The sequence below is a fragment of the Rhinichthys klamathensis genome, unplaced genomic scaffold, assembly GCF_029890125.1.
Source record: "Rhinichthys klamathensis goyatoka isolate OS25496 unplaced genomic scaffold, OSU_Roscu_1.1 h1tg001091l_1, whole genome shotgun sequence".
In the NCBI taxonomy this organism is placed as follows: Eukaryota; Metazoa; Chordata; class Actinopteri; order Cypriniformes; family Leuciscidae; genus Rhinichthys; species Rhinichthys klamathensis.
Window position 1 is genome coordinate 7501 of NW_026607338.1, and position 22142 is coordinate 29642.

General features: G+C 46.3%; 1 protein-coding gene and 1 long non-coding RNA gene across 2 annotated transcripts in view; both read right to left on the minus strand.

Moving 5' to 3' along the window:
* The window catches only part of LOC130079502 (uncharacterized), a 14171-nt gene extending 1020 nt beyond the window's left edge, over positions 1–13151 (minus strand). Inside the window, exon 1 of the long non-coding RNA XR_008806467.1 lies at positions 12840–13151. This is a non-coding gene — a long non-coding RNA (uncharacterized LOC130079502). The remainder of the gene's footprint in view (positions 1–12839) is intronic.
* Positions 13152–15003: 1852 nt separating this feature from the next.
* Positions 15004–16275, minus strand: LOC130079501 (uncharacterized). The gene is made up of 2 exons (XM_056244778.1): positions 16019–16275; positions 15004–15286 (listed from the first exon to the last, which is right to left on the minus strand). The coding sequence occupies exons 1-2, from the start codon at positions 16218–16220 to the stop codon at positions 15045–15047; spliced, it is 444 nt and encodes a 147-aa protein (XP_056100753.1). The 5' UTR covers positions 16221–16275; the 3' UTR covers positions 15004–15044.
* Between the last annotated feature and the right edge of the window lie 5867 nt (positions 16276–22142).

Genomic DNA, 22142 nt, shown 5'->3' on the forward strand with positions numbered 1-22142 from the left:
CAGATTGTGTGCAGAGCTGATGCTGCTTCAGCAAATCACACTACATTACTGCCGTTCTCGACAATGTACCTTTGTAAAAGTGGGGATCAGCACTTACTGGCACGGAGAACAAATATAGACACAGAGTGGATTTAGGTTGGATTTAAGACTCAAACTTTCTTTGATACTAAAACATACCTTGTGTGAGTTGTTGCTATTTAATGTTGATAACGAGCAAGAATGCAATTGTTCCCAAATATCCACACTACTGCAAACGTGACATTGATTATTATACAACAGGTCAACAAACAAAATGTGCATTTTAAACACAGTACTGTCAGTATTTACTCTATTTTGCAACGAAAGCCACAGCAGAACTACAGCAAACATCTTGTAGCGACAACGAGAATGAAACCCACACAAGTGAAGCTGTCATACATAATCTTAACTAAAGGAAGGACGTTGTCAATGTTTTATAATTTGGCAAGAACAGATCTGTTCAGAAATGGTGAAACAAGAGGCCCTAACAAGAAGTCACCTGACCTCTGCTTCTTGTGATCCGCTCTCTTGTGATGCTCTTGCCCTCTGCTCTTGCCCTCTCTCTCTTGTGATGCTCTCTTGTGATGCTCTTATGCTCTCTTTCGGCAGAACAAGCCGGGTGGAGCCAACGATGGTTATAGTAACCATGTAGACGCAGAGACAAATGACCCAAATCAAGATATGGGTTAAAAAAGATTTAATTCAAGCCATCTCGACACTTTTCTTTCTTTTCTTAGTTTGTTTTCTTTTCCGTTAAAAGTCTCGGTGCTAAGTTAAGTTTTGCTGCAAAGTTTCGTTTAAAACGTTTCGACTGCAACACGCTTCCAACTTCAAAGACTTTCATCCATCCGCCAACACACCACGTGACTGGCTGCCCAAGATCTATCAAGCACGAGGAGACCGCCAGCCAAACCACGGACCCGGGAACCCCCTTCACGACAAAAGGGAACCCCAAAGCAAGGACAAGCAAGTACCTCCAGACTTTTAACTGAACTGGTGATTTTAATATCAAATTGAATTACCCGCCTAAGAAACGATAAAAGGGTGAAATTAATTATTGATGGTTCGTTCAGGTCATGTCTTTTAAGTGCATATAGAAACTTGGGATATCACCATCTAACTCCTAAAACTCATTCTTCCTCACTCTCTGTCTTTCTTCAACTTGTATGAATGCGTGTGCGTGTGTTTGTGTTATATTAGTTTTATGTGTGTTAGTCATAGGCTTATAATCAATAAAGTATTGTTTGTATTTGAAAAGAGAAGCATTACTTGTGTTATGTGCTTACAGATTTATTGTCTTGAACTTCGATCTAAGTTACCTATGCTTTGACCCTTGATTTATTTCTTAATTTAGCTGTTAGGTGGGAATTAGTCTTTCTTGGCTATAAGATATTATATTTCCTAGAATTAATAATTGTTTATGCTTTCCGTTCATTGGATGAACTGATAAAATTATCATACTATTGATTCTGCTACAGTAAATTCTGAGAATAATTAAATTATTAATTATCGATCATAATCCGTTGTGAGTAATAATTAATTATATTTATACGTGCGTATAATCGCTACAATCTGTTTCGTGAACAATTCTGCAGCTTTGAACGAATCCTGAGTCAATCATTCAATGATTCATTCATAAATACAGCTTCGTTACTGAATGAATGAATAGATAGATACAGCTGATTATATAGCTTATTAAAGGGATAGTTCACCCAAAAATGAAAATTAGCCCATGACTAACTCACTCTCAGTCTCAAGCCATCCTAGGTGTATGACATTCTTCTTTCAGACGAATACATTCAGAGTTATATTAAAAGTCCATAAAAGTGCATCTATCCATCATAAAAGTGCATCTATCATCATAAAAGTGCATCTATCCATCATAAAAGTGCATCTGTCCATCATAAAAGTGCATCTATCCATCATAAAAGCGCATCTTTCCATCATAAAAGTGCATCTATCCATCATAAAAGTGCATCTGTCCATCATAAAAGTGCATCTGTCCATCAAAAATGCATCTATCTATCATAAAAGTGCATCTGTCCATCATAAAAGTGCATCTGTCCATCAAAAATGCATCTATCCATCATAAAAGTGCATCTGTCCATCATAAAAGTGCATCTGTCCATCAAAAATGCATCTATCCATCATAAAAGTGCATCTATCCATCATAAGTGCATCTGTCCATCAAAAATGCATCTAACCATCATAAAAGTGCATCTGTCCATCATAAAAGTGCATCTGTCTATCAAAAATGCATCTATCCATCATAAAAGTGCATCTACCCATCATAAAAGTGCATCTATCAATCATAAAAGTGCATCTGTCCATCATAAAAGTGCATCTGTCCATCATAAATGCATCTATCCATCATAAAAGTGCATCTATCCATCATAAAAGTGCATCTGTCCAGTATAAATGCATCTATCCATCATAAAAATGCATCTATCCATCATAAAAGTGCATCTGTCCATCATAAAAGTGCATCCGTTCATCATAAAATTGCATCTATCCATCATAAATAACACATTACAAAGTAACATTTTTCATGGGCTAGTTATAATCATAATCATGGGCTAATGTTCATTTTTGGGTAAACTCTCCCTTTAAGACACCTACTGGCAGTTTTAGTTTAATATTTAAAAGTATAACTTTGTTTTTACCATCATTGCATATTTCTCTATTGATTTTTTTTTATTTAAAACATTATTTATTTTATAAAGTTATTCATAAAGGTAAAAAAAAGTGTGTCTCAGTGTGGGAAGCACAGCTCTCGATCTCTGAGATCTCAGCAGTATCTCCATCTGAACTCCAGCACTGGGTCTCAGTGTGGGAAGCACAGCTCTCGATCTCAGAGATCTCAGCAGTCTCTCCATCTGAACTCCAGCACTGGGTCTCAGTGTGGGAAGCACAGCTCTCGATCTCTGAGATCTCAGCAGTATCTCCATCTGAACTCCAGCACTGGGACTCAGTGTGGGAAGCACAGCTCTCGATCTCAGAGATCTCAGCAGTATCTCCATCTGAACTCCAGCACTGGGTCTCAGTGTGGGAAGCACAGCTCTCGATCTCAGAGATCTCAGCAGTATCTCCATCTGAACTCCAGCACTGGGTCTCAGTGTGGGAAGCACAGCTCTCGATCTCTGAGATCTCAGCAGTATCTCCATCTGAACTCCAGCACTGGGTCTCAGTGTGGGAAGCACAGCTCTCGATCTCAGAGATCTCAGCAGTCTCTCCATCTGAACTCCAGCACTGGGACTCAGTGTGGGAAGCACAGCTCTCGATCTCAGAGATCTCAGCAGTCTCTCCATCTGAACTCCAGCACTGGGTCTCAGTGTGGGAAGCACAGCTCTCGATCTCAGAGATCTCAGCAGTATCTCCATCTGAACTCCAGCACTGGGACTCAGTGTGGGAAGCACAGCTCTCGATCTCAGAGATCTCAGCAGTATCTCCATCTGAACTCCAGCACTGGGACTCAGTGTGGGAAGCACAGCTCTCGATCTCAGAGATCTCAGCAGTATCTCTATCTGAACTCCAGCACTGGGTCTCAGTGTGGGAAGCACAGCTCTCGATCTCAGAGATCTCAGCAGTATCTCCATCTGAACTCCAGCACTGGGACTCAGTATGGGAAGCACAGCTCTCGATCTCAGAGATCTCAGCAGTATCTCCATCTGAACTCCAGCACTGGGTCTCAGTGTGGGAAGCACAGCTCTCGATCTCAGAGATCTCAGCAGTATCTCCATCTGAACTCCAGCACTGGGACTCAGTGTGGGAGCACAGCCCTCGATCTCTGAGAACTCAGCAGTATCTCCATCTGAACTCCAGCACTGGGACTCAGTGTGGGAAGCAGAGCTCTCGATCTCAGAGATCTCAGCAGTATCTCCATCTGAACTCCAGCACTGGGACTCAGTATGGGAAGCACAGCTCTCGATCTCAGAGATCTCAGCAGTATCTCCATCTGAACTCCAGCACTGGGACTCAGTATGGGAAGCACAGCTCTCGATCTCAGAGATCTCAGCAGTATCTCTATCTGAACTCCAGCACTGGGACTCAGTATGGGAAGCACAGCTCTCGATCTCAGAGATCTCAGCAGTATCTCCATCTGAACTCCAGCACTGGGTCTCAGTGTGGGAAGCACAGCTCTCGATCTCTGAGATCTCAGCAGTATCTCCATCTGAACTCCAGCACTGGGACTCAGTATGGGAAGCACAGCTCTCGATCTCAGAGATCTCAGCAGTATCTCTATCTGAACTCCAGCACTGGGACTCAGTGTGGGAAGCACAGCTCTCGATCTCAGAGATCTCAGCAGTATCTCCATCTGAACTCCAGCACTGGGACTCAGTGTGGGAGCACAGCTCTCGATCTCTGAGATCTCAGCAGTATCTCCATCTGAACTCCAGCACTGGGTCTCAGTGTGGGAAGCACAGCTCTCGATCTCAGAGATCTCAGCAGTATCTCCATCTGAACTCCAGCACTGGGTCTCAGTGTGGGAAGCACAGCTCTCGATCTCAGAGATCTCAGCAGTATCTCCATCTGAACTCCAGCACTGGGTCTCAGTGTGGGAAGCACAGCTCTCGATCTCTGAGATCTCAGCAGTATCTCCATCTGAACTCCAGCACTGGGTCTCAGTGTGGGAAGCACAGCTCTCGATCTCAGAGATCTCAGCAGTCTCTCCATCTGAACTCCAGCACTGGGACTCAGTGTGGGAAGCACAGCTCTCGATCTCAGAGATCTCAGCAGTCTCTCCATCTGAACTCCAGCACTGGGTCTCAGTGTGGGAAGCACAGCTCTCGATCTCAGAGATCTCAGCAGTATCTCCATCTGAACTCCAGCACTGGGACTCAGTGTGGGAAGCACAGCTCTCGATCTCAGAGATCTCAGCAGTATCTCCATCTGAACTCCAGCACTGGGACTCAGTGTGGGAAGCACAGCTCTCGATCTCAGAGATCTCAGCAGTATCTCTATCTGAACTCCAGCACTGGGTCTCAGTGTGGGAAGCACAGCTCTCGATCTCAGAGATCTCAGCAGTATCTCCATCTGAACTCCAGCACTGGGACTCAGTATGGGAAGCACAGCTCTCGATCTCAGAGATCTCAGCAGTATCTCCATCTGAACTCCAGCACTGGGTCTCAGTGTGGGAAGCACAGCTCTCGATCTCAGAGATCTCAGCAGTATCTCCATCTGAACTCCAGCACTGGGACTCAGTGTGGGAGCACAGCCCTCGATCTCTGAGAACTCAGCAGTATCTCCATCTGAACTCCAGCACTGGGACTCAGTGTGGGAAGCAGAGCTCTCGATCTCAGAGATCTCAGCAGTATCTCCATCTGAACTCCAGCACTGGGACTCAGTATGGGAAGCACAGCTCTCGATCTCAGAGATCTCAGCAGTATCTCCATCTGAACTCCAGCACTGGGACTCAGTATGGGAAGCACAGCTCTCGATCTCAGAGATCTCAGCAGTATCTCTATCTGAACTCCAGCACTGGGACTCAGTATGGGAAGCACAGCTCTCGATCTCAGAGATCTCAGCAGTATCTCCATCTGAACTCCAGCACTGGGACTCAGTATGGGAAGCACAGCTCTCGATCTCAGAGATCTCAGCAGTATCTCTATCTGAACTCCAGCACTGGGACTCAGTGTGGGAAGCACAGCTCTCGATCTCAGAGATCTCAGCAGTATCTCCATCTGAACTCCAGCACTGGGACTCAGTGTGGGAGCACAGCTCTCGATCTCTGAGATCTCAGCAGTATCTCCATCTGAACTCCAGCACTGGGACTCAGTGTGGGAAGCAGAGCTCTCGATCTCAGAGATCTCAGCAGTATCTCCATCTGAACTCCAGCACTGGGTCTCAGTGTGGGAAGCACAGCTCTCGATCTCAGAGATCTCAGCAGTATCTCCATCTGAACTCCAGCACTGGGACTCAGTGTGGGAAGCACAGCTCTCGATCTCAGAGATCTCAGCAGTCTCTCCATCTGAACTCCAGCACTGGGACTCAGTGTGGGAAGCAGAGCTCTCGATCTCAGAGATCTCAGCAGTATCTCCATCTGAACTCCAGCACTGGGACTCAGTGTGGGAAGCACAGCTCTCGATCTCAGAGATCTCAGCAGTCTCTCCATCTGAACTCCAGCACTGGGACTCAGTGTGGGAAGCACAGCTCTCGATCTCTGAGATCTCAGCAGTATCTCCATCTGAACTCCAGCACTGGGACTCAGTGTGGGAAGCACAGCTCTCGATCTCTGAGATCTCAGCAGTATCTCCATCTGAACTCCAGCACTGGGACTCAGTGTGGGAAGCACAGCTCTCGATCTCTGAGATCTCAGCAGTATCTCCATCTGAACTCCAGCACTGGGACTCAGTATGGGAAGCACAGCTCTCGATCTCAGAGATCTCAGCAGTATCTCTATCTGAACTCCAGCACTGGGACTCAGTGTGGGAAGCACAGCTCTCGATCTCAGAGATCTCAGCAGTATCTCCATCTGAACTCCAGCACTGGGACTCAGTGTGGGAAGCACAGCTCTCGATCTCAGAGATCTCAGCAGTATCTCCATCTGAACTCCAGCACTGGGACTCAGTGTGGGAAGCACAGCTCTCGATCTCAGAGATCTCAGCAGTATCTCCATCTGAACTCCAGCACTGGGACTCAGTGTGGGAAGCACAGCTCTCGATCTCAGAGATCTCAGCAGTATCTCCATCTGAACTCCAGCACTGGGTCTCAGTGTGGGAAGCACAGCTCTCGATCTCTGAGATCTCAGCAGTATCTCCATCTGAACTCCAGCACTGTGTCTCAGTATGGGAAGCACAGCTCTCGATCTCAGAGATCTCAGCAGTATCTCCATCTGAACTCCAGCACTGGGACTCAGTGTGGGAAGCACAGCTCTCGATCTCAGAGATCTCAGCAGTATCTCCATCTGAACTCCAGCACTGGGACTCAGTGTGGGAAGCACAGCACTCGATCTCTGAGATCTCAGCAGTATCTCCATCTGAACTCCAGCACTGGGACTCAGTGTGGGAAGCACAGCTCTCGATCTCAGAGATCTCAGCAGTATCTCTATCTGAACTCCAGCACTGGGACTCAGTGTGGGAGCACAGCTCTCGATCTCAGAGATCTCAGCAGTAGCTCCATCTGAACTCCAGCACTGGGTCTCAGTGTGGGAAGCACAGCTCTCGATCTCAGAGATCTCAGCAGTATCTCCATCTGAACTCCAGCACTGGGACTCAGTGTGGGAAGCACAGCTCTCGATCTCTGAGATCTCCGCAGTATCTCCATCTGAACTCCAGCACTGGGTCTCAGTGTGGGAAGCACAGCTCTCGATCTCAGAGATCTCAGCAGTATCTCTATCTGAACTCCAGCACTGGGTCTCAGTGTGGGAAGCACAGCTCTCGATCTCAGAGATCTCAGCAGTATCTCCATCTGAACTCCAGCACTGGGACTCAGTATGGGAAGCACAGCTCTCGATCTCAGAGATCTCAGCAGTATCTCCATCTGAACTCCAGCACTGGGTCTCAGTGTGGGAAGCACAGCTCTCGATCTCAGAGATCTCAGCAGTATCTCCATCTGAACTCCAGCACTGGGACTCAGTGTGGGAGCACAGCCCTCGATCTCTGAGAACTCAGCAGTATCTCCATCTGAACTCCAGCACTGGGACTCAGTGTGGGAAGCAGAGCTCTCGATCTCAGAGATCTCAGCAGTATCTCCATCTGAACTCCAGCACTGGGACTCAGTATGGGAAGCACAGCTCTCGATCTCAGAGATCTCAGCAGTATCTCCATCTGAACTCCAGCACTGGGACTCAGTATGGGAAGCACAGCTCTCGATCTCAGAGATCTCAGCAGTATCTCTATCTGAACTCCAGCACTGGGACTCAGTATGGGAAGCACAGCTCTCGATCTCAGAGATCTCAGCAGTATCTCCATCTGAACTCCAGCACTGGGTCTCAGTGTGGGAAGCACAGCTCTCGATCTCTGAGATCTCAGCAGTATCTCCATCTGAACTCCAGCACTGGGACTCAGTATGGGAAGCACAGCTCTCGATCTCAGAGATCTCAGCAGTATCTCTATCTGAACTCCAGCACTGGGACTCAGTGTGGGAAGCACAGCTCTCGATCTCAGAGATCTCAGCAGTATCTCCATCTGAACTCCAGCACTGGGACTCAGTGTGGGAGCACAGCTCTCGATCTCTGAGATCTCAGCAGTATCTCCATCTGAACTCCAGCACTGGGTCTCAGTGTGGGAAGCACAGCTCTCGATCTCAGAGATCTCAGCAGTATCTCCATCTGAACTCCAGCACTGGGTCTCAGTGTGGGAAGCACAGCTCTCGATCTCAGAGATCTCAGCAGTATCTCCATCTGAACTCCAGCACTGGGTCTCAGTGTGGGAAGCACAGCTCTCGATCTCTGAGATCTCAGCAGTATCTCCATCTGAACTCCAGCACTGGGTCTCAGTGTGGGAAGCACAGCTCTCGATCTCAGAGATCTCAGCAGTCTCTCCATCTGAACTCCAGCACTGGGACTCAGTGTGGGAAGCACAGCTCTCGATCTCAGAGATCTCAGCAGTCTCTCCATCTGAACTCCAGCACTGGGTCTCAGTGTGGGAAGCACAGCTCTCGATCTCAGAGATCTCAGCAGTATCTCCATCTGAACTCCAGCACTGGGACTCAGTGTGGGAAGCACAGCTCTCGATCTCAGAGATCTCAGCAGTATCTCCATCTGAACTCCAGCACTGGGACTCAGTGTGGGAAGCACAGCTCTCGATCTCAGAGATCTCAGCAGTATCTCTATCTGAACTCCAGCACTGGGTCTCAGTGTGGGAAGCACAGCTCTCGATCTCAGAGATCTCAGCAGTATCTCCATCTGAACTCCAGCACTGGGACTCAGTATGGGAAGCACAGCTCTCGATCTCAGAGATCTCAGCAGTATCTCCATCTGAACTCCAGCACTGGGTCTCAGTGTGGGAAGCACAGCTCTCGATCTCAGAGATCTCAGCAGTATCTCCATCTGAACTCCAGCACTGGGACTCAGTGTGGGAGCACAGCCCTCGATCTCTGAGAACTCAGCAGTATCTCCATCTGAACTCCAGCACTGGGACTCAGTGTGGGAAGCAGAGCTCTCGATCTCAGAGATCTCAGCAGTATCTCCATCTGAACTCCAGCACTGGGACTCAGTATGGGAAGCACAGCTCTCGATCTCAGAGATCTCAGCAGTATCTCCATCTGAACTCCAGCACTGGGACTCAGTATGGGAAGCACAGCTCTCGATCTCAGAGATCTCAGCAGTATCTCTATCTGAACTCCAGCACTGGGACTCAGTATGGGAAGCACAGCTCTCGATCTCAGAGATCTCAGCAGTATCTCCATCTGAACTCCAGCACTGGGACTCAGTGTGGGAAGCACAGCTCTCGATCTCTGAGATCTCAGCAGTATCTCCATCTGAACTCCAGCACTGGGACTCAGTGTGGGAAGCACAGCTCTCGATCTCTGAGATCTCAGCAGTATCTCCATCTGAACTCCAGCACTGGGACTCAGTGTGGGAAGCACAGCTCTCGATCTCTGAGATCTCAGCAGTATCTCCATCTGAACTCCAGCACTGGGACTCAGTATGGGAAGCACAGCTCTCGATCTCAGAGATCTCAGCAGTATCTCTATCTGAACTCCAGCACTGGGACTCAGTGTGGGAAGCACAGCTCTCGATCTCAGAGATCTCAGCAGTATCTCCATCTGAACTCCAGCACTGGGACTCAGTGTGGGAAGCACAGCTCTCGATCTCAGAGATCTCAGCAGTATCTCCATCTGAACTCCAGCACTGGGACTCAGTGTGGGAAGCACAGCTCTCGATCTCAGAGATCTCAGCAGTATCTCCATCTGAACTCCAGCACTGGGACTCAGTGTGGGAAGCACAGCTCTCGATCTCAGAGATCTCAGCAGTATCTCCATCTGAACTCCAGCACTGGGTCTCAGTGTGGGAAGCACAGCTCTCGATCTCTGAGATCTCAGCAGTATCTCCATCTGAACTCCAGCACTGTGTCTCAGTATGGGAAGCACAGCTCTCGATCTCAGAGATCTCAGCAGTATCTCCATCTGAACTCCAGCACTGGGACTCAGTGTGGGAAGCACAGCTCTCGATCTCAGAGATCTCAGCAGTATCTCCATCTGAACTCCAGCACTGGGACTCAGTGTGGGAAGCACAGCACTCGATCTCTGAGATCTCAGCAGTATCTCCATCTGAACTCCAGCACTGGGACTCAGTGTGGGAAGCACAGCTCTCGATCTCAGAGATCTCAGCAGTATCTCTATCTGAACTCCAGCACTGGGACTCAGTGTGGGAGCACAGCTCTCGATCTCAGAGATCTCAGCAGTAGCTCCATCTGAACTCCAGCACTGGGTCTCAGTGTGGGAAGCACAGCTCTCGATCTCAGAGATCTCAGCAGTATCTCCATCTGAACTCCAGCACTGGGACTCAGTGTGGGAAGCACAGCTCTCGATCTCTGAGATCTCCGCAGTATCTCCATCTGAACTCCAGCACTGGGTCTCAGTGTGGGAAGCACAGCTCTCGATCTCAGAGATCTCAGCAGTATCTCCATCTGAACTCCAGCACTGGGACTCAGTGTGGGAAGCACAGCTCTCGATCTCTGAGATCTCCGCAGTCTCTCCATCTGAACTCCAGCACTGGGACTCAGTGTGGGAAGCACAGCTCTCGATCTCTGAGATCTCAGCAGTATCTCCATCTGAACTCCAGCACTGGGACTCAGTGTGGGAGCACAGCTCTCGATCTCTGAGATCTCAGCAGTATCTCCATCTGAACTCCAGCACTGGGTCTCAGTGTGGGAGCACAGCTCTCGATCTCAGAGATCTCAGCAGTCTCTCCATCTGAACTCCAGCACTGGGTCTCAGTGTGGGAAGCACAGCTCTCGATCTCTGAGATCTCAGCAGTATCTCCATCTGAACTCCAGCACTGGGACTCAGTGTGGGAAGCAGAGCTCTCGATCTCAGAGATCTCAGCAGTATCTCCATCTGAACTCCAGCACTGGGACTCAGTGTGGGAGCACAGCTCTCGATCTCTGAGATCTCAGCAGTATCTCCATCTGAACTCCAGCACTGGGTCTCAGTGTGGGAGCACAGCTCTCGATCTCAGAGATCTCAGCAGTCTCTCCATCTGAACTCCAGCACTGGGTCTCAGTGTGGGAAGCACAACTCTCGATCTCAGAGATCTCAGCAGTATCTCCATCTGAACTCCAGCACTGGGACTCAGTGTGGGAAGCAGAGCTCTCGATCTCAGAGATCTCAGCAGTATCTCCATCTGAACTCCAGCACTGGGACTCAGTGTGGGAGCACAGCTCTCGATCTCTGAGATCTCAGCAGTATCTCCATCTGAACTCCAGCACTGGGTCTCAGTGTGGGAGCACAGCTCTCGATCTCTGAGATCTCAGCAGTATCTCCATCTGAACTCCAGCACTGGGACTCAGTGTGGGAAGCACAGCTCTCGATCTCAGAGATCTCAGCAGTATCTCCATCTGAACTCCAGCACTGGGACTCAGTGTGGGAAGCAGAGCTCTCGATCTCAGAGATCTCAGCAGTATCTCCATCTGAACTCCAGCACTGGGTCTCAGTGTGGGAAGCACAGCTCTCGATCTCTGAGATCTCAGCAGTATCTCCATCTGAACTCCAGCACTGGGACTCAGTGTGGGAAGCACAGCTCTCGATCTCAGAGATCTCAGCAGTATCTCCATCTGAACTCCAGCACTGGGTCTCAGTGTGGGAAGCAGAGCTCTCGATCTCAGAGATCTCAGCAGTATCTCCATCTGAACTCCAGCACTGGGTCTGAGCTCTTCAGCGCCGGGTCGCGGCGACACTCGTTCTCGGGTCTAGAGCACAGGACCACATTTTTTTTTAAATAAAAAGACATGAATAGACATGTATAGGCAAATACAATGTCTTTTTTTTAAATCACCAATCAATTTTTAGGTTTTAGGATTTTATGTACCAAACTTTGTATATGTTATGAAAACTATGTTATGAAAGATATAACAGAATGATTTGATATAGCAATATGTGTGTAAAATGGCCATAAGCGGGTTTTCCCATTTGATAAAATATATACATACATTGAATCTAATTAGCATATTAATGTCTTTTTGGGGCAACCCGTAATGAAAAAAGAAGCGTAATAATGGGAGAAGTAATTGACAAGATTTTCATGATAGTATGTAATATTTCATATAGGAATATTGAAATATAATTTATTTCCCTATTCACTAGTGTGTCCCCTGATGCCTGCTAAACATGCTTTAGTCCCGGTGTCCTCTACAGTGACAGTGTACATGTGTGAAATCAATGTCTTGTTTCGTAACATCATATTTTGATTTGAAACCTTATAAAAGTTTCCTTAGGTGTCTATTTATGACAAACAATTAAAAAATGTGTCAGATTTAAATGATACAAACATTATCATATTTTCATTAGAGTGTTACATTTGATCACTAAATGAATGTCAGTTTTTAAAGGAGAGGCAGTTGTCATTGTGAAACTTCCGAACATTTGGTATCTCTGAAAAGCCCTAAATCTGCTCTTGTCTTCACAGGACATCCAGTCTTACAACTGAGACACGATATCACAGTCACTCACTGGAATATATGTCCACTACAGAGGACACAAGTCTATTCCTGGGTCCCATAATGCGGACACATCACTGTTTCATCTGCAGCCACTGATGGATGAAGCTCTTGAATCTGAATATTAGTCCTGATGTCAAATAAACTGCGCTGATATAAAGAATAAAGGCCCGTGCGATATAAAGAATCACTGCGGATCAATGTGTTCACGCGCATTCTCACCTGCACGCGCTCTCCGCGCCGTCGGTCCAGCTCATGGTCAAACACCGGGCCGGTACCGATCATTCCTCCATCTGTCGGTGTGTCGTTATTCCCGTTATTCCTCAGGGCAGAACCGACGACAAAGGTGATGCTCGTTCGGCATTCTGTGCGCGTGCACGAGGACAGATGCTGCGCGCGCCCGCTCGGTTCTGTGTGTCTGTCCTACATGCACGAGCCCGAATGAATCTTCCTCTGGTTACATTTGACCCACATCAGCCGAACCTCAGCCGAACCGGAGCCGAGAGAAGGCATCAGAACATCAGCTGCAGTGCGCATGCGCAACTGTGCACTGATCAACGCGATTAAGATCCTTTACATTTACTCGCCGTTTTGATTTTTAGCCACAAACAGCGATTTCTGGTCGGTGAAATAACTGAGCAAAACTAGAAACATTTATATTCACTAAAGAAATTGCCTTTTCAGGCTTGTAAATTTCTCTAATATTTATTGAGGTTTTCTACCTTGGATAAGCATTTATCATGTAGTCACAAATAATGTGCGGAGAGTCTGACTGTTCTTAAAACAATTATGCTGTTCTGCAATTGAAACAAACAAACAAAAACATGATGCTTATCCTCACTTCAGATTCTATTAACCTTTTGGTTAATTAGAGTGAATTTGATCGAACTGGTCACATGATCACACTCACACAGGAAGTTGAACTGGAATGACAGGAAGAGGAGTTTACTAAATTCAACACAGTGACATCACATTAAAATTCTGATTTGATTATATAGCTTAATATTAAGTAAATTCACACATTCATTGAAAGTTTATTTATTAAATAACCTATAATGAAATATATAAATGGCATGCTGATTTTCAGGCATCAATCATTACTTAAATCACTGAATATCATGTCATGTTTTTGGAAATTCTTCATATGTTTATTAATATTTGAAAAGATGAAATGTATCGGCACACAACTGCATCTCGATGAATTTCACTCTGTTTTAATTCTCCTTCCTTAAATTCGATTCAAGCACATTCCTGCATTGGACACGTCACTGCAAATTCCACACAAATTCGGGTCATTTTTAATCCGGTTCTGCTGTGCCGGTTCCAGTCTCGACGTGATGCTCGAATCCAGAGTCACTCTTAAACTTCACAAAATCAAAGCTCACTGTGACTTTTTCTTATTTTTGCATGGGGAGTCAAACTGTTACACATTCTTTTAAACATATTGATTTGAATAAAAGATTTGAATCAAATGTATATTTTTTTATTGTTTTAATCATCAGAGAACAGACCCAGACAGCAACACAGTGGCTGCGTTTACATGCACAACTTTAGTTTCAATCGGACTGAATTCATTCCGATTGATGAATCTGGGATAGGGTTTGATGAATCTGAATGTATGTTATCATGAACACTGAAGATGTGATCGGGTTGATGTGTGTGTTTATACGTCACAAGCTTCAAATCAGTATTGATTGTTTGACATGCGCTCACTGCACGAATATACAGAGCTTCCGATGTTAATAATAACCATTCTCCTACATTGGTTCTTTATTTGTTTTAAACAGCAGACTTAATATTTATCCATTTCTGGTCATGATTAGGAGTAGATGAGCGTATGAGCCGCTGTGCCGCTGCTTATATTGATCACACAGTAAAACTGCCCAAACCCAGTGGTGTGTGTGTGAGAGTCTGGTGGCCGTCATCCGGCTCCACTTCACACACGCAGAGACAGTCCGATCAAGTGTTCACATGTTCTCTCGATCGGATTAGAAAAGGAAAAAACACAACTTTCAATCTGATCGAAATCTCATTGGGATCGAGCTCAATCGGGTCGATTAAGGTGTTTTACATGAAGGCTTTTCAGTGCGATTGAGCCGTCAATACATTACTAACGGATTATTTGGTTCCATGTAAACGTAGCCAGTGTCGGCCCAGATCCGGCCCACATCTGGTACATGTGGATTCAACGCGTGCCAGATGTGGGCCGGATCTGGGCCGACACTATGTTGCTGTCTGGGGATCTTCTTGTTTTAGACTTTTAGGTCGCCAGACTTTTAGGTCTCCAGAACCAGGATCCATGAAAACCACTGTTGCAAAGGATGCAGTACTGGCGGAGACCAGCAGGGCGTCCCGACAGCTCCACTAAACCGGAGCAGAACCCATCAGTATAATATATCCCGTGAGCATCTCCCGCTGTATCGGACTCTACACGTTCTTCCCGAAGGCGACCCGCGGGCCGGTCCGGGGCGCTCTGGGCTCGGTGCCGTCAGAGATGACCCAGACGGCCGGGGTGAAGCAGCCTCCCTCCATCAGCACACGGATCTCCTCGGCGCGGGCCAGCTCCTCCAGCTCCGGGCTGCTCTCTGGACACCAGTCCACCATGAACTTGTCTTTGTTCTCGCACAGGTTGATCTCCTCTTCCTCCGGCTGAGGCCCGAACAGGCAGTCTGAGGAGACAAACCGGGACAGCTGACCTCTGACCTCTGACCCCGGCCAGGAGCCGGAACAACTGACCTCTGACCCCGACCAGGAGCCAGGACAGCTGACCTCTGACCCTGACCAGGAGCCGGGACAGCTGACCTCTGACCCCGACCAGGAGCCGGGACAAGCTGACCTCTGACCCCGACCAGGAGCCGGGAAAGCTGACCTATGACCCCGACCAGGAGCCAGGATAAGCTAATCTCTGACCCTGGACAGGAGCCGGGACAGCTGACCTCTGACCTCGGCCAGGAGCCGGGACAGCTGACCTCTGACCCTGACCAGCAGCCGGGACAAGCTGACCTATGACCCCGACCAGGAGCCAGGACAAGCTGACCTCTGACCCCGACCAGGAGCCGGGACAGCTGACCTCTGACCCCGACCAGGAGCCGGGACAGCTGACCTCTGACCCCGACCAGGAGCTGGGACAAGCTGACCTCTGACCCCGACCAGGAGCCGGGAAAGCTGACCTATGACCCCGACCAGGAGCCAGGACAAGCTGACCTATGACCCTGGACAGGAGCCGGGACAGCTGACCTCTGACCCCGACCAGGAGCCGGGACAAGCTGACCTATGACCCCGACCAGGAGCCAGGATAAGCTGACCTCTCACCCTGGACAGGAGCCAGGACAGCTGACCTCTCACCTCTGACCCTGAAACGTGTCAGTAAAGGCATCAGAAGTATAGATGTGAACGCTCACCTGCCAGGTCGTGGAGCAGGTCCTTCATGAGGTGTCCGATGATGGCGTAGAGCGTGGTCACTATCACGATGGAAGCGAGGATGATGTAGAAGATGTGAATGGGCAGATGAATGGCGTCTCGAGCGGGTGGGATGTAAGTCTTGAAGAAAACCTCCTCCTGGCCTGCGGGGGGCAGTAGAGGCGTCTCGCTCGGGACCGACATCACCCTCGAACGGCGAAAACTTCATCAAGGAGTTTAGCACATCTCAGTGTTTAAGGTCCCCCTGTGGTCAATAATTGTATCCCTTAAAAAAAATGTAATCACCAAAATTAAATTAACGTTTATTCCTGTGAAAAAAAATTCCTCATTTCTTAAAATATCTTGATTGTAACTCGACACCCTCGCCTCATTTAGTATGCATATGACTATGCAAATGAGCCCCGCCTCCACTCACTCAGCTCAGAGATCCACTGGTTGACGATCACACGTTGATCTGATTGGTTACAAGGTCGTTTGTGACGTCAGAAACACCAGCGTGTTTTTGAGACTGTCTTTGGTTCACTGCAGTTTTAAGCAGAAAATACTCAGCAATGCTGTCGACTTGTGAATTTACACATGGTTTGTCATAGACACATAAACAACATTAAACGCTGGATTTCACCACAGGGGACTTTAGAGGATTTCTTACAAGTCATGATATATCTTGATAGTTTCACAGCACACACATATTCAATGAGCTCAGAAGACTTGCTTTTATAACATCTATTTATAGAGGCCTACTTTAAATGTACAGATAGACATGTCAAACACAGGAGCACTGTGAAAATGGGGAGCTGATACTCACCGGATGAGTGTGTTCACAGGCCCGGATGAAGCTCGGACTGTGTCTCTCCTCTAGATCTTCAGTAATGAGTGAATCATGAAGACCGAAGAGTCGATGAACGCGCTTGTGCTGCGCTATGATTGGCTGAGACTGTCAAGGTCAAAGGCTTTATCAGCAGATATTATCCAGCTTTGACACGGATTACCGACTGGTTGTGGTTAATCATGAGCTGAGAGCAGGTAAACACAGAACCTGACTTCATTAATAACAGAAATAACATGTGTAAAACGTAATGCAACAATGTAAACTCTCTGAACAGCGGCTCGATGAATCCAGTAACAGTAAATATGGTTCATAATATAAGTCGGTCACTGATGTCAGATTTGATTCTCTCGACAGTGTTTTCCTGCTGTTGTAAAGCTTCAACTTCAACTTTTATTTATTTATATAGCACATTTCATAGCAACGTTGTTGCCCAAAGTGCTTCACAGTTAACTAAAATCAATAAAACATGCTTATATAAAAACATTTATGAAGGGGAAGACTGTTCCACAACTGAAAAAACTCGGTCACCCTTTGACTTCTTTTTAGAATAAGGGACAGCAAGCAAAAGTTGGTTCGTTGATCCTAATGTCCTACATGATATGTAAGATCCTTAAAGGTCGCAATGTAATTTGGGGATATGTTATGCAGTGCTTTAAAAAACATTCATAAAATCTTATAATCGATCCTGTCCTGAACCGGCAGCCATGAAGAGAGGATAATACTGGAGTAATGTGGTCCCTGTTTTCAGTGCCAGTCAGAAGCCTTTTTACGCCAATTTTACGGCAATTATTACACCAAGATTTCTCACAATATCTTTTACCGTAATTTCTAATGGAACAAGAGTACTGGCTCTCTCCTCTTTGAATTTTGGTGGACCAAATGTTATAATTTCAGACTTTTTTTCATTAAGTTGAAGAAAGTCTTTAGACAGCCAAACTTTCCAACAAGGACTTGAGGGATTGCTCGTTCCCGACTTTGAGAGCTAGATCAAAATCTGTGTGTCATCTCCGTACATATGATAGGAAATGTCAAAAGCGACGACAAATAGAACCCAGAGGACACATGTACAAAGAAAACCATGTAGGACTTAGAATAGAGCCTTGAGGGAGACCATAATGTAAGGTGGCCACAGAGGATGAAGCATTTGCTGTAATGTATTGATTTTATTGATGACCTACGTAGGGTTAAATCGGGTTCCCGAACCTGCATCTGATCTGGTCATTTGTAATACCACAAACAATTCAGTCCCTTTTCAGTGACTCGGTAAGTTCTCCAAATTCACAATCAAGTCAAGTCACCCTCATTTAAACTGCAGATAAAACGTTGTCGGGATAATTCCGGTTCGCGTGGCTTGGCAGACACAACAAAAATGTCTGTGTTATAATTTTTTAAGACCAGACAAGTAGTTTGTTGAGGGTTGATTTGGGAAGAAGGACTACACGCCTGCACACATATATAATCAAACACACACACCTATGGACTGAACACATGATGCGCATGTTCGCTCCGTCTGCGATTTCGCGGGTTTGCGTTTTTGAGGTTTGCGCAGAGATAATGGATAATCGTTTGCATCTTCGAACCTACACTGAACAAAATTATAAACGCAACACTTTTGTTTTTGCCCCCATTTTTCATGAGCTGAATTCAAAGATCTAATACTTTTTCTATGTTCACAAAAAGCCTATTTCTCTCAAATATTGTTCACAAATCTGTCTAAATCTGTGTTAGTGAGCACTTCTCCTTTGCCGAGATAATCCATCCCCCTCACAGGTGTGGGATATCAAGATGCTGATTAGACAGCAGGATTATTGCAGGCTGTCTAATCAGCTTTTACTTAGGCTGGCCACAATAAAAGGCCACTCTAAAATATGTAGTTTTACTGTTTTGGGGGGGGGGGGGCGAGGTCCGGGGATGACTGCGTTGTCGTGATCTGGTGATCTGGTGTGTGTGTGTGTGTGTGTGTGTGTGTGTGGATGTGGATGTGGAGTGTGTCCAGACGCAGGTCCTTCATTAGTAGTGGGAAGTTCGGATCATTTTACTGACTCGGATCTTTGAGTCTCGTTCAGCAAAATGAACGAATCTTTTTTCGAGTCATTACGTTCATTTTGTTCATTTAAGCAGAATATAATTAAAATGTCATGTTAAATAGCCCAAAACATCTAGTAGCCTACTTACGAAAATTTTGATTCCATTTGAAAAATAAAAATAAACTATAGGGCAATGCAGCCAAAGTCAAATTATAAAGAAAAACTAAATGTTAATTTATTAGTTGGGTCTTAAGTTCAAGCTATTGCAGTCTGTTAGTTTACCTCACTTCCTGACCCGAGACGTTCTTTCTTTTTGCAACTTCATATTTATCACGTCTGTTCTCCGCCTCTTGTGTCTTCAGGTTCGAACTTCAAAACGTTAGTTGTCGATCGATGTCGACTCGTCAGTGTCTGTGGGCCGTACGGTGTGACACAGCCACGATACACTGAAGTACCGGTCCAGATCCGGAAAGAGAAATCATTAGTTCATCGAGTCTCGAGTCTTCGGGTTCTTCCTGTCAGTCCCATAGAGGCTATGCTGTCAAAGAGAAATGAGTAGAGTTCATCTTAGTCGACTCGAGAGAGACCCGGCCGAACCCGAAGACTCGATGAACTAATCATTTCTGTTTCCAGTACAGATTCAGAACCCATATGTAGCGCAATGCGCATGCGCGGTCAACACAAAATAAACAAATCACTCTGTGAGACAACTCGGTAGTCCCATGTCATATTAAAGATTTGTTCAAAATGAACGAATCGTTCATGAACGACACATCACTATCCTTCATCAGATCTGGATACGGCCTGGATCCGGCGGACTGCGGTAATCCTCGGGATAAACAGAGAGACTAATATTAGCGTAGATGCCATTCTTCTTATGATGTAACGAGTACATCAGGATTTATGGGAAGTGTTCCCGGTTCCGGCTGACCTAATCTATGCAGCCTAACATTGAATTATAGAAGTCTATAGTGTGTTATGTGTATGCTAGGCCAAAGAGATGTGTTTTTAGTCTAGCTTTAATGTGTGTCTTTCCTTCGCTTTATTCTAAGTCCCCATGAATTCAAAATTGACCATACTTACTTTGTTTGCCTAAATTGATCGTTTTGTGGTGAACAATTCATCCATGCAAGTCAATCCACACAAAAAACTTTTTTGGCTTCGTAATCTTTAATCAAAATCTGAAATTTCCCCTCCCCTCTGCCTTGGAGGACCTTCCCTGATGACGTAGGTGTGACGGTTTGGGTGTCTGCTTAACATCCGTAACCACGCCCCTCCAACTGACAGTAGACAGGCTGAATGAAAACACCTACTTTTCTAGATCCAATCAGGTGCTAGTTGGAAAAAAGCCACGCCCACTATTTTGCCTCATTTAGTATTCCGTTTCTCTCGGAAATACGTCACAACACTGGAGAAAAGTCGTTTGCAACTTCCGGTTCACGGGGACTTTAAGTTAACTCACATAAGCATCAATCGACTCTGTTTGGCCTTGTGCTCTAATAAAGAACAAACGTCTCAGGTGTGTCAGGTTTTATCGTGGTTCGCAGTATTTGGCAAACAGCTCTTTTAATGTCTCGAAGTCGTCAACATCATCATCAAATGTAAACGTGTTGAATACTTTGATTGCATTGTCTCCTGCGACGTGCAGAAAAGTGCTACAGTTTATTTTTTCCAATTTCTCTGAGATTCCACTCGCGATAAGACACAGTTCATATCGCTGGATCCAACCTCTCCAGTTCTCGGCTAGGTTTCCTTCCAAGCACAGAGCTCCCGGGGGCTTCAGCTGATCCATCATTTATCATTTTAATAACTTCTGACATCATGTAATGTATTGATGACAGTAAACCGCATGTGGTTGAACTGAACTGGCTTTACTCGTGTGTGTCTATCTATTACAGATGGTGACGCAATAGCGCCTTACAGCGTTCACACAGTTACACTACAACATTTACACATTATACATGACAACAGAGAATATTCTGTCCTGTAGATATAAATGAAAGCTGAACGAGACTCATGTTTGTTTTGACCCAGACAGGCATTAGAATAATCTAGTGCTTATGAAGATGAATCAGACACAAGCTGTTGGTTCCCAATGAGGACAGGCTTTAATTCTATATCTCATTTACATTGATGACATCACAGGACCACACCCTCTTTTCATACATAAAGACTTGATCTCTACAGCAGCAGAAACAGGTGGAAACCGTTAAACCAGAGTAACGACAGCAGACACACACTTCAGATACTCATAGGGATGTGATGTAAAGCAGACACACACACTTCAGATACTCATAGGGATGTGATGTAAAGCAGACACACACACTTCAGAGACTCATAGGGATGTGATGTAAAGCAGACACACACACTTCAGAGACTCATAGGGATGTGATGTAAAGCAGACACACACACTTCAGAGACTCATAGGGATGTGATGTAAAGCAGACACACACACTTCAGAGACTCATAGGGATGTGATGTAAAGCACACACACACTGCAGAGACTCATAGGGATGTGATGTAAAGCAGACACACACACTTCAGAGACTCATAGGGATGTGATGTAAAGCACACACACACTGCAGAGACTCATAGGGATGTGATGTAAAGCACACACACACTGCAGAGACTCATAGGGATGTGATGTAAAGCAGACACACACACTTCAGAGACTCATAGGGATGTGATGTAAAGCAGACACACACACTTCAGAGACTCATAGGGATGTGATGTAAAGCAGACACACACTGCAGAGACTCATAGGGATGTGATGTAAAGCACACACACACTGCAGAGACTCATAGGGATGTGATGTAAAGCAGACACACACACTTCAGAGACTCATAGGGATGTGATGTAAAGCAGACACACACTGCAGATACTCATAGGGATGTGATGTAAAGCAGACACACACACTTCAGAGACTCATAGGGATGTGATGTAAAGCACACACACACTGCAGAGACTCATGGGGATGTGATGTAAAGCACACACACACTGCAGAGACTCATAGGGATGTGATGTAGTGATGCTGAAGGTGTTCTGTGCTGCTGAATCCCGGCAGTGGACCGCCTCGCTCGTCCTCCATCTCGACCTTCTCCTCCTCTTCACTGCCGCTCTCAGCCTCATCAGCTTCAGCTTTAGGGCCGAAGACGCAGTCTGAGGAGAGAGAGAGAGAGAGAGAAAACCAGTTTATATGTGTGTGTGTGTGTGTGTGTGTGTGTGTGTGTGAGTGTCTGTGAGAGAGAG